This window comes from Pan troglodytes, chromosome 19 (assembly GCF_028858775.2).
Source record: "Pan troglodytes isolate AG18354 chromosome 19, NHGRI_mPanTro3-v2.0_pri, whole genome shotgun sequence".
Classification (NCBI taxonomy): Eukaryota; Metazoa; Chordata; class Mammalia; order Primates; family Hominidae; genus Pan; species Pan troglodytes.
In genome coordinates this window covers 53,698,872-53,711,423 of record NC_072417.2, presented here as the reverse complement: position 1 = coordinate 53,711,423, position 12,552 = coordinate 53,698,872, and the positions used below count along the sequence as shown (strand labels likewise).

Here is a 12,552-nt window from a genome sequence, read left to right as displayed (position 1 = left end):
GCTGAGGCGAGCGGATCACTTGAGGTCGGAAGTTTGAGAACAGCCTGGCCAACATGGTGAAACCCCATTTTCATTAAAAATACAAAAATTAGTCGAGCGTGGTGGCGGGCACCTGTAGTCCCAGCTACTCAGGAGGCTGAAGTAGGAGAATCGCTTGAACTCAGGAGATGAAGTTTGCAGTGAGCTGAGATTGTGCCACTGCACTATAGCCTGGGCAACAGAGCGAGACTCTGGCTCAAAAAAAAAAAAAAAAAAAAAAAAAGAAAGAAAGAAATTATATGGATTTTTCAGGGAGCTTACAAGGATAAGAAAATAGGACTTGGCTGGGCGCAGTGGCTGACACCTGTAATCCCAGCACTTTGGGAGGCAGAGGAGGGCGGGTCACCTGAGGTCAGGAGTTCGAGACCAGCCTGGCCAACATGGTGAAACCCCTTCTCTACGAAAGTACAAAAATTAGCCGGGCATGATGGCGGGTGCCTGTAATCCCAGCTACTCGGGAGGCTGAAGCAGAAGAATCACTTGAATCTGGGAGGCGGAGGTTGCAGTGAGCTGAGATTGTGCCACTGTACTCCAGCCTGGGCAAGAGAGTGAGACTCAATCTCAAAAAAAAAGAAAAAAGAAAATAGGGCTGAGGCAGGAGGATCACTTGATACCAGGAGTTTAAGACTAGCCTGGGCAACATAGCAAGACCCCATGGCTATAAAATTAAAAAAGGATTAAAAAGTAGATAATATTAAAACACCTTAGATTTTTCAAAGTAATGGAGCTCTTTTTTTTTTTTTTTTTTTGAGATGGAGCCTTGCTCTGTCACCCAGGCTGGAGTACAGTGACATGATCTCGGCTCACTGCAACCTCCATCTCCCAGGTTCAAGCGATCTTCCTGCCTCAGCCTCCTGAGTAGCTGGGATTACAGGCACGCACCACCACACCCAGCTAATTTTTTGATTTTTAGTAGAGATGTGCTTCACCGTGTTGGCCAGGCCGGTCTCGATTTCCTGATGTCAGGTGATCCACCCGCCTCAGCCTCCTAAAGTGCCAGCACCAATGTGCCCGGCTGGAATGGAGCTCTTAATATAAATTGTACTTATTAGTTTTTCGTTTCAGCCTATAAAATGTACAAATCTTTCTCTTTAAAAAAAAACTCCTTTGATGCTGTATGCCTTGCAAGTTAACACACTTTCCATCTACTCTTCATAGCAGAGTTCTTACAAGAGAGATCCACGCATGTGCTTTTCATTTCACCATTGACTCAGAAGTTACATTTATGATTTTATCACAAAGAAATATTGAGAGAAGCATACAGAGTTATGGATAAGGATACTCATTACAACCTTTTTACAATACTAAAAAATTGGAAACAACCTAAATAATTGATGATAGGGAGGCTTTAAAAAATTATGGCATCTATAAATGAGAATTTGGCTTTGCTGCAAATAGCAGATGACCCACAATAACTGTGGTAGGAGGAGGGGTGCTATCTGGGACCGTGTGATGGCTCACTCCCCAGAGTCCTTGCAGCTTGGTTTCCTCCTTTTTCATTACTCTACTCTATCTGGCTTCATACCTAAGATTACTTCACAGACCAAGAGGGCTTCTCCTGTTCTAGTTATCAGGAAGAGGGACTAGACAAAGAAAACTGGGGCAACTATCGTTCACCAACTGTCTCTTAAGGAAGCATCCAAAAACTGACTTACATGTTTATCTAGGGTAGAATTGTTACTCTATTAGAGAAGACAGAAACTATGCTTGGACCCAGGCCTTGAGCTGATTAGGGTTGAACTTTAGGCAAAGAACAACTCAGATAGTTAGTCTAAAAGGAGTTTTTTCTACATTTATCTGTTTGAAATTTCCCAGCATCAAATTTTATATTTTCCTATATTGAGGGGAAGGGGCCCCATTAGGATATTTTGCCCTTTTGCCCAATGTATACACTTTTTAACCCATAATCTGTTTTATAAAATTGCAATCTTTCGGCCGGGCGCAGTGGCTCACGCCTGTAATCCCAGCACTTTGGAAGGCCAAGGTGGGTGGATCACGAGGTCAGGAGATCCAGACCATCCTGGCTAACACGGTGAAACCCCGTCTCTACTAAAAATCCAAAAACAAACTTAGCCGGGTGTGGTGGCGGGCGCCTGTAGTCCCAGCTACTCAGGTGGCTGAGGCAGGAGAATGGCGTGAAGCCAGGAGGCGGAGGTTGCAGTGAGCCGAGATCGCACCACTGCACTCCAGCCGGGGTGACAGAAGGAGACTCCGTCTCAAAAAAGAAAAAAAAATTGCAATCTTTCAAACATCTTGCTTACATGCATCAGCCCCCAGTGGCTGGTATAATTCCCTTTGGTTCATCCAAATACAGAGTACTTCTGTCAAGCAACTAGTGCTTGTTAAACCCCCTAACACACTTCCTTGCATAGGGTAGAAGCACAATTACTTATTGTTTATTTATTTTAAAAAATTGTTCATTGACTTGAGTTGTACCATGTACCACCTAAGAAATAGAAGAATAAGGCACAGGCCTAGTCTTATATTTTAAGTTTAGCTAAAGAGACACACAAAACAACAGAAAATAATAGAATACTATTCAAATCAGGTACGAAGTGGGGTAGTCTAAGCTATAGTTGGTAGAGGAGTTCAGTGAAGGTTTCTAAATACAAGGAAGGTGTGTAGTAAAGAATTTGGCCTTGTCCAATGAGAGATCTGGTCTCTCATTGGCTTTTGGGAGGTTATCTGTGTCATACCTGATAGCAGTGTCTTTGCTCTGTGAGGGAAGCTCACTTGGAGAAAGGCTCACAGGAACAGGTGTTGCTCCATGCCTTTCTTTTAGTGGCTCCACCCCCTGATAGTGGGTGAGATCAATCATTTGCTTATGACACAGTCCTAGACTTAAGAGTTGGAAGGACTCTCAGGCAGTCATCAGGTGCATCCCAGAATTATTTTATCTTTACTGATGATGCAGCTCCTGCCAGGTCACATGGAAAGCAGGGGAGCTAGAACTCAGGTTCTGTGTCATCCTACCCCATGTTCTCTCTGCCACATCACATTGCCTGCTCGTGACACTGGACCACTGTAATCATGGACGGTACTCTGTCCCTGAGCTTCTGGGGTGAAACTGACTATTAACCCTTGCCATGTCTCCCTTCCCTGAGCCTTGAATCCTGCTTGCCCTGTGGTGCCCTCATGTCCCCCAGTACGGTTCTCCCCGCTGCCCTCTATAACCAAGCACCTGGCAGGTTATTGCTTTTCCATAAAGCTGGAAAACTCTTAGACAGTGAGAGGCAGGTGGCCAGACTGCTGCTGTCCTTTGAAGGTTTAGGGCCAAGACTGAGCAGCAATTGAAAGTAAATATCCATTGAACACCTGCTGTGAGTAAGACATCGCCTCTATCTTATGCCTTTGCTCTATTCCAATGGAAACTACAGTTTCCAGGCTCCCATGTCCATTGGCTTCTGGAGGGGTTTGACCAGTAGATGGCAATGATGGATGACTAGGAGGTAGCAGAGGGAAGAACCAGGTATTTCCCCCATCCTCCACCCTAAGTGGCATGTCCATCAGCAGGTTGGTGTTTTCCCTGACATCTAGCTAGTTCTCCTGACATCTAGTTCCCACCACTGCTCCCCTTCCATGGCTCTGCTGTCCCCTATCTTAGAGGCGGTGGTGCCCTTCTGCTGTGGCCAGTCTCTGCGTTGTTTCACTGTTCCCTGTTTGGCCTCTCAGCTCTTCCCACACAGTGGGTAAACAGGTCTCTATATTAAATTCCTTCTGAAATACCTGGTGGTCTCCATTTTCTTGGTTAGACCTTGACTGATTAATGGCTCACATAACATCCGTCCATCAGGGGACTTATGATAGGTTGGAAAGTCAAGAATTAAATATATGTAGCCTGTAATCCCAGCACTTTGGGAGGCTGAGGCAGGCGGATCATCTGAGGTCAGGAGTTCTAGACCAGCCTGGCCAACATGGTGAAACCCTGTCTGTACTGAAAATACAAAAACTAGCCAGGCATGGTGGCGCACGCCTGTAATCCCGATTACTGACAGGCTGAGGCAGGAGAATCGCTTGAACCCAGGTGGCGGAGGTTGCAGTGAGCTGAGATCGTGCCACTGCACTCCAACCTAGGTGACAGAGCAAGACTCCGTCTCAAAAAAAAAAAAAAAGTATATATATATGTATGTAAAATACTAGTAAAATAAAATGTAGAGATTCCATACATGTACTAAAAATCACTGAGTTATTAGCTGGGCTTGGTGGCTCACACCTGTAATCTCAGCTACTTGGGAGGCTGAGGTGGGAGGATCACTTGAGCCTGGAAGTCAAGGCTCCAGTGAGCTGTGATTGTACCACCGCATTCCAGCCTGGGTGACAGAGCAAGACTCTGTCTCAAAAAAATAAAATATCAGCCGGGTGTGGTGGCTCATGCCTGTACTCCCAGCACTTTGGGAGGCCAAGGTGGGTGGATCACGAGGTCAGGAGTTTGAGACCAGCCTGGCCAATATGGTGAAACCCTGTCTCTACTAAACATACAAAATTAGCTGGGCGTGGTGGCACATGCCTGTAATCCCAGCTACTTGGGAAGCTGAGGCAAGAGAATCACTTGAACCGGGGAGGCAGAGGTTGCAGTGAGCCAGGATGGTGCCATTGCATTCCAGCCTAGGCAACAAGACCGAAACACCATCTCAAAAATAAATAAATAAAATAAAATATTCAGGAGAAAAAATGAAAAATGAAGAGTGAGTAGATTAGACTACTGATCTCCAAACATTTTTATCACACTCCCCTAATGGCAAGAAACAACATTTGAGCTTGCACCTCCATATTTATGTACTTATTTATTCAAACTGTGTACATGTTAAACCCTGTTGGTATATGATGCCTTATAAAATAGCTACAAAATATAAATTTAAACAGAAAAACAGGTAAATAGAAGTCCTGGTGATTCATTGCTTTACCTCAATGAGTCATCTTACACATCTCCTGTGGTGCCTACCCCACTTTGAAATCATAAACCGCTCGTAGAAGTGGCCATCAAAGAGCTCTGCAAGGGACTGCAAGAAAGAAGGACTGGGGGCCAGGTACAGTGGCTCACACCTGTAATCCCAGCACTTTGGGAGACTGAGGTGGGCGGATCACAAGGTCAGGAGTTTGAGACCAGCCTGGCCAATATGGTGAAACCCCGTCTCTACTAAAAATACAAAAATTAGCTGAGCATGGTGGCAGGTGTCTGTAGTCCCAGCTACTGGGGAGGCTGAGACAGGAGAATCCCTTGAACCTGGGAGGTGGAGGTTGCAGTGAGCTGAGATTGCTCCACTGCATTCCAGCCTGGGCAACTGAGTGAGACTCCATCTCAAAAAAAAAAAAAAAAAGAAAGAAAGAAAGACTGGGGAGTTCTTTCTTTTTTTTTTAAAGGAGGGTTTAAATTAGGCTAATGCAGCAATAACAGCCACACTTTTGATGTTTACACATTTCTTTACAGTTCTTGAAGTCTCGCTCTGTTGCCCAGGCTGGAGTGCAGTGGCACGGTCTCTGCTGACTGCAAGCTCCACCTCCCAGGTTCACACCACTCTCCTGCCTCAGCCTCCCAAGTAGCTGGGACTACAGGCGCCCGCCACCACGCCCGGCTAATTTTTTTTTTGTATTTTTAGTAGAGATGGGGTTTCACCATGTTAGCCAGGATGGTCTCGATCTCCTGACCTCGTGATCCGCCCGCCTCGGCCTCCCAAAGTACTGGGATTACAGGCGTGAGCCACCGTTCCGGCCCTTTTTACAGTTCTTAAATGCTTTCTGACCTGTGTTATCTCATTGACTCTTTCAAATAATGAGAAAGGAAGTGAATCAAGATAGGAGATAGATTGGGGAAAACTTGAACGTGTGACCAAGAGGAGTTTGGACTTGATCATAAAAGTAATGATGCTTTATCAGATGTGTCACATCACAGAGCAGATATTTACAGTCCAAAGTCCCTCCCTAAATGATTGGCCTCACCCACAATGACTGGGTGGAGCCACCGAAAGAAAGGCATGGAGCAACACTTGTTCCTGCATCACCCCTCAAAAGAGCAGATCCCAGTTCTCTGAAGATAAATGGAAGGCAGCCATGAACTTCCCCCTCTTTGAGGTTTATCTTTCAGCACGTTAGCACCTCAGAACAACAGAGAATTAGTAGGCTTAGCCTACTATCCTCCTATCCTTTCTCTCGTGCGCTAAAGTTCCATACAATATTACTGGTGTATTCCCTCTCCAAAATGATGCCTTAATACATTTATGTGAACCTCTCAGCCAGGAGTATGTATGTAGCTATTGTCATTCCAAGACATTTTCTCTGTTCCCATTTTCCATTTCTCCTTCAGCTGCGTGAGCTCAGGGGCTTATGTTTTACACACTATATTCAGCTCCATTTCCAGGAAACAAAACTGAACTTTGTCCTGATCCCGCTTTATCCCTTTCTCCTGACCCTGTCCCTCACCTGCTGAGCTGTCTGTCCTGCTCACTGCAGGAGCACTATGAGAACCACGTGGAGTGGCCGACGGGATAGGGCTTTGAAAAGTACAAAGCTGCCCTCTGTAGAAAACACCCTAAAGCAGAGGTCCCCAACCCCCAGGCTGCAGACCAGTACAGGTCCGTGGCCTGTTAGGAACCAGGCAGCACAGCAGGAGGTGAGTGACGGGCAAGCAAGCATTACTGCCTGAGCTCTGCCTCCTGTCAGATCAGCAGTGGAATCAGATTCTCATAGGACTGCAAACCTTATTTTGAACTCCGCGTGCGAGGGATCTAGGTTGCACGCCCCTATGAGGATCTAATGCCCCCCACCCCTGTCCATGGAAAAACTATCTTCCATGAAACTGGTCCCTGGTGCCAGAAAGGTTGGGGACCACTGCCATAAGGGGTTGGCAGATGAACCAGCTGAAGCAAAGGAAACAATTACATTATTTATTGCTGAGGCTCATGTTGTTTTTGTGCTGAAAAACCTCCAGTGACTCTCCTTTGCCCAAAGTCCGAAAGGGGGCCAGTTAATGACCTTTGTCCATAGGGAGGTGATAACAGCCTGCCTGGTAGGGAGCAGAGCCCATGTCCTCTCAGTAGCATTATGGGTGTTGCTGTAGGACCTGACCCAAAGAGAGATAAGTATCAGTTTATAAGATTATGAATAATATTTTCAAAAAAGGGGGCCAAGATGAGACCTTAGTCTCATATCAGGTGACACCATAGATCAAAGCACAGAAAAGAGACAGGAAGGATTTCAGCAGGTTGGAGAAGGAGATAGGCCTGTGATGTGGCCAGGTGGAGACACAGATAAGTTGCAGTTTATTCTGGTAAAGACCTTTGTACCTGACATGCAGCAAGTCCCAGTCCTGATGGAGGGGGGATGTAGCCAGCTCCCTAGTGCTAAAGCATTTTGGCTTTGCAGGCAAAAACCTGCATTCAAAATCTAACTATAACAGCCTTGCAAACAAGCTACTTAACTTCATCGGTAAAGGCTCTGTCAAAGGCCAGGTGCAGTGGCTCACGCCTGTAATCCCAGCACTTTGGGAGGCTGAGGCGGGCAGATCACCTGAGGTCAGGAGTTCAAGACCAGCCTGGCCATCTTAGTGACACCCTGTCTCTACTAAAAATACAAAAATTAGCTGGGTGTGGTGGCGGGTGCCTGTAATCCCAGCTACTTGGGAGGCTGAGCAGGAGAACCATTCGAACCCAGGAGATGGAGGTTACAGTGAGCTGAGATCATGCCATTACATTCCAGCCTGGGTGACAGAGCGAGACTCTGACTCGGGAAAAATACATAAATAAATAAATACAAAAATTAGCTGGGTGTGGTGGCACGTACCTGTAATCCCAGCTACTCAGGAGACTGAGGTGGGAGAATTGCTTGAACCCGGGAGGTGGAGGTTGCGGTGAGCCGAGATTGTGCCACTGTACTCCAGCCTAGGCGACAGAGCAGTAATTCCAGCACTTTGGGAGGCCAAGGTTGGGCCAATCACCTGAGGTCAGGAGTTCAAGACCAGGCTGGCCAACATGGCGAAACCCCATCTCTACTAAAAATACAAAAATTAGCTGGGCGTGGTGGTGGGTGCCTGTAATCCCAGCTACTCAGGAGGCTGAGGCAGGAACCCTGGAGGCAAAGGTTGTAGTGAGCCGAGATCTCACCATTGCACTCCAGCCTGGGTGACAGAGGGAGACTCCATCTCAAAAAGAAAAAAAAAAAAAAAGAAAAGAAACTGTCTGTCAAAAGATGTTCATGAGGTTAATGAAGTAACATACCTTTGTACTTTTTATTAAAGTACTATTACTAATATTCTCATAAAGTGCATATCATCATGCCTTGTGCTCAAGTTCATTTTTAACACATTTGTCACCCCAATTTATGGACAGAGCCTTGTCTCATTGATGTTGTTTCTTACCCTCAGCAACAAGCATAAAGCTCCAAAAGTGTGTTGTGTGGAATTGTGCATTAATTTCTAGTTGTTTCATGTTTGTAAATCTCACCTTAACTGAAATCTGCTGAAGCTTAAGGGCAGGGACCCCTTACCCCCAATGTAACTATCATAAAACTGGGCATGCACCTACTGGAGCTTAGGGAGAAGGTTGTGCCTGATTAGAAAAGGTGTTCAAGTTGTGCTTCTCTCTTGTAGGGATTTCCCAGATGACCCAGGCATGCAGTGGGACACAGAGCACGTGGCCAGAGTCCTCCTTCAGCACATAGAAGTGAATGGCATCAATCTGGTAAGGGGGCAGCTCCCTGAATGGAAAACCTGAGGTCTTGGTCCCATTCACACCAGGTGGTTTCTGTAATTTTTTCTGTGGCCACCCTCCCACTTCCAGTCCTTCTCCAGGGCCACTCTCTAAGGAGGCCAGAACTTCCAATGCTCACCATTAAACCTACTGAAGAACAAACACACCTTTTGATATCTTTACGATCTTGTGTGAGACTGAATAACTAAATTATCACTGCTTAGATAGAGGCAGAAGTTTTTTCTAAACTATGTCCTCCTTAACACCCTCAAGCCCCCGCCTTTGTCCTGCCATCTAAAAATTCAGGTCCCCCAGAGCCTGCCCAGTGATTCTCATTTATACAGAACTTGAACTCACCTTTTACCAAGCATTTTCACAGAGTATCATTTTAACTTTAAAAGTAAAATTTGTGACTGGGTGTGGTGGCTCATGCCTGTAATCCCAGCACATCGGGAGGCCGAGTTGGACGGATCACCTGAAGTCAGGAGTTCCAGACCAGCCTGGCCAGCATGGTGAAACCCCATCTCTATTAAAAATACAAAAATTAGCCGGGCGTGGTGGCATGTGCCTGTATCCCAGCTACTTGGGAGGCTGAGGCTCGAGAATCGCTTGAACTTGGGAGGCAGAGGTTGCAATGCGCAAAGATTGTGTTACTGCACTCCAGCCTGGGTGGCAGAGCGAGACTCTGTCTCAGGAAAAAAAAAAAAAAAGTAAAATTATCAGTTTACATTGAAGAAACTGAGGTTTTGCAGAGGCCAAGCAGCTTGTCCAAGGTAAACAAGTGGTGGTGAAGCCAGGATTTTTAAGCATTGATTTCTTCATTCCAAAAAACATGAGAATGCATTCATACCCACTAAGGAAGAAAATTTTGGATGCAATTAGAGCAATAGCAGAGATTTGTATTTACTGCAATGGTGGACAAGCCTAGCAACACCAGTCTCAGCTCTTCTAGGATCAGCAGGACTGCTTAGCCCATAGTCAATTTTAAAGCTGCCAAGGAGGCTTACTGTCTACCACTCAAAAAATATATAATAATCCTTCATGAGGTAATACCTAAAATTCCACATTTAAAGCCTCACCATTTGGCTTAAGTTTTGATTAAGTTCTCATGAAAACATGAATCCTGCTGGCAGAGAAACATATTAGGCTTTTTTTTAAATTTTTTTTTTTTTTAAGACACAGGTTCTCCCTCTGCTGCCCAAGCTGGAGTGCAGTGGCTGCCTCAGCCTCCCAAGTAGCTAGAACTATAGGCACATGCCATCATGTCTGGCTAATTTTTTTTTTCTTTTTTTTTTTCTGAGACAGAGTTTCCCTCCATCGCCCAGGCTGGAGTGCAGTGGCAGGATCTCGGCTCACTGCAACCTCCGCCTCCCGGGTTCAAGTGATTCTCCTGCCTCAGCCTCCTGAATAGCTGGGACTACAGACACGTGCCACCACGCCAGGCTAATTTTTGTATTTTTAGTAGAGGTGGAGTTTCACCATGTTGATCAGGCTGGTCTCAAACTCCTGACCTCGTGATCTGCCTGCCTTGGCCTCCCAAGTACTGGGATTACAGGCATGAGCTACCGCACCCAGCCAATTTTTAATTTTTTTTTTTTTTTTTTTTTGAGACAGAGTCTCGCTCTGTTGCCCAGGCTGGAGTGCAGTGGTGTGATCGCCGCTCACTGCAAGGTCCGCCTCCCGGGTTCACGCCATTCTCCTGCCTCAGCCTCCCAAGTAGCTGGGACTACAGGCGCCCACCACCACACCCAGCTAATTTTTTGTATTTTTAATAGAGACAGGGTTCCCCTATGTTAGCCAGGAGTCTCCATCATGAGCCCATCTCCTGACCTCATGATCCACCCACCTCGGCCTCCCAAAGTGCTGGGATTACAGGTGTGAGCCACCACGCCCGGCCTAATTTTTTTTTTTAGAGACAGGATCTTGCTGTGTTGGCCAGGCTGGTCTCCATCTCCTGGGCTCAAGCTGTCCTCCCTCATTGGCCTCCCAAAGCACTGGGATTACAGATGTGAGCCACTGCATCAGGCCCTGAGAGCAGATTTTCATTGATATATTCATTGGACTGTTTCTGTTCTCTAATGACAGAAATACAACTGAAATTTAGTACACACAGGCCAAAACAGGCACCTAATTTGCTCACCCTGAGTCACCTAAAAGCTGAGCTGCAGATGGGCCTCAGGTACCCTGACCCTACCACGACTCATCTCCATCTTTCTCTGCATGTTGGTTTTATTCCTTTTCCTGGCTGGAAAAATGGTCACCAGCAGCTTGCAGGCCCCACACTCCCTGCCTACCCTTCCCAGAGGATCTGAGCATGGAAGCGGTAATGTTAGATCCATGGGCTTAGGAATAATGCCTAGCTGTGCTGACTGGGGCTTGCCTTGGTTCTCTTACTCCTCCTCTTCAGCCCACACAGTTTGAAGTTCTCAGAGCCTCCACAGCCTCGATATGTAGACAGAGCTGAGGTTGGAGGTTGTCAGGGCCAACCTGAAGTACTCCCTGGCACCTCATTTTCCATGCTAGTGCCTTCCCAGTCCCTAAATACTCTCTGTCCTCCCCTACTTCAGTGCACGAGAACTACTGGTCTTCCAAATTGCTCCTGCTGTAGGGTACTCTTATCTTTTTTTCTTTTTCTTTTTTTTCTGTGAGACGGAGTCTCGCTCTGTCACCAGGCTGGAATGCAGTGGCGCGATCTCAGCTCACTACAGCATCCAGCTCCCTGGTTCAAGTGATTCTCCTGCCTCAGCCTTCTGAGTAGCTGGGACTACAGGTGCGCGCCACCACGCCCAGATAATTTTTGTATTTCTGGTAGAGATGGGGTTTCACCATGTTGGCCAGGATGGTCTTGGTCTCCTGACCTCGTGATCCGCCTTCCCCGGACTTCCAAAATGCTGGGATTACAGGTGTGAGCCACCGCACCCAGCCTACTCTCATCTTTTTAAACTTGGAATCCAAAATCCTCTATAATCTGACCCTTACTGAAGTCCTGAACACTGGTGAACAACGTTGGTCTTTGCCGAGGGGCCAGATTTCTTTTTCAGACCATGTTGCAGCTGACCTTGACCCTGAGTATCTGAGGGAGGAGCTTTGGGGCACAGGCAGCTCTGTGTGCCATTCTTGCTTTCAGAAGAGTCTCCCATGTTTGGGTCCCAGAAAAGTGATCTGTGGTCCAGGCACCCCTCCAGACCTTCTTCTCAAGAGCTAACTTTGATGAGCCCTTTTTGAGGCTCCGGCAGTATTTGCTGTGTGTACTGCAACATATGTTGCTGTTTATTCTTAAAAGTGCAGACCATGTCTTGCAAACTAGACTAAGGCCTGTGAAGGCCAAGGCTGTGCCTGGTATCTTTATATCTCCAAGAACTAGAGCAGGCCCCTGGACAGTGCTCCTTACCAAACTGCTGCAGCTGTTAACTGCCACCTCCCTGCCTGGAAGTCTTTCCTGTGGTGCTGAGCTGCTCACACTTACTCAAGTGAGTTGACTTTTATTGTCAAGAGAATCTTCAATTGATTTAATTGCTATAAACAAGGAAATCGTATAAAACAGCTCCTTACTAATAAATTTCTCCTTTTTTTTTCCTGAAATGAAGTCTCGCTCTGTTGCCTAGGCTGGAGTGCAGTGGCATGATCTCGGCTCACTGCAACCTCCGCCTCCCGGGTTCAAGCTATTCTCCTGACTCAGCCTCCTGAGTAGCTGGGACTACAGGTGCATGCCACCACGCCCAGCTCATTTTTGTATTTTTTTTTTTCTTTTTTTGAGACAGAGTCTTGCTCTGTCGCCCAGGCTGGAGTGCAGTGGCGTGATCTCAGCTCACTGCAAACTCTGCCTCCCGGG

General features: G+C 46.6%; 1 protein-coding gene across 5 annotated transcripts in view; it reads left to right on the top strand.

Moving 5' to 3' along the window:
* PIGL (phosphatidylinositol glycan anchor biosynthesis class L) overlaps window positions 1-12,552 on the top strand; it is a 125,351-nt gene that overhangs the window by 73,721 nt on the left and 39,078 nt on the right. For all 5 annotated transcript variants that reach the window (XR_010153004.1, XR_010153003.1, XM_009440931.5 and 2 more), the window contains exon 3: window positions 8,621-8,711. Coding sequence is in view for 3 of the 5 variants with exons in the window: in XM_009440931.5 (XP_009439206.1) it covers window positions 8,621-8,711 (91 nt within the window). In the remaining 2 variants the exon portion in view is untranslated. The remainder of the gene's footprint in view (window positions 1-8,620; window positions 8,712-12,552) is intronic.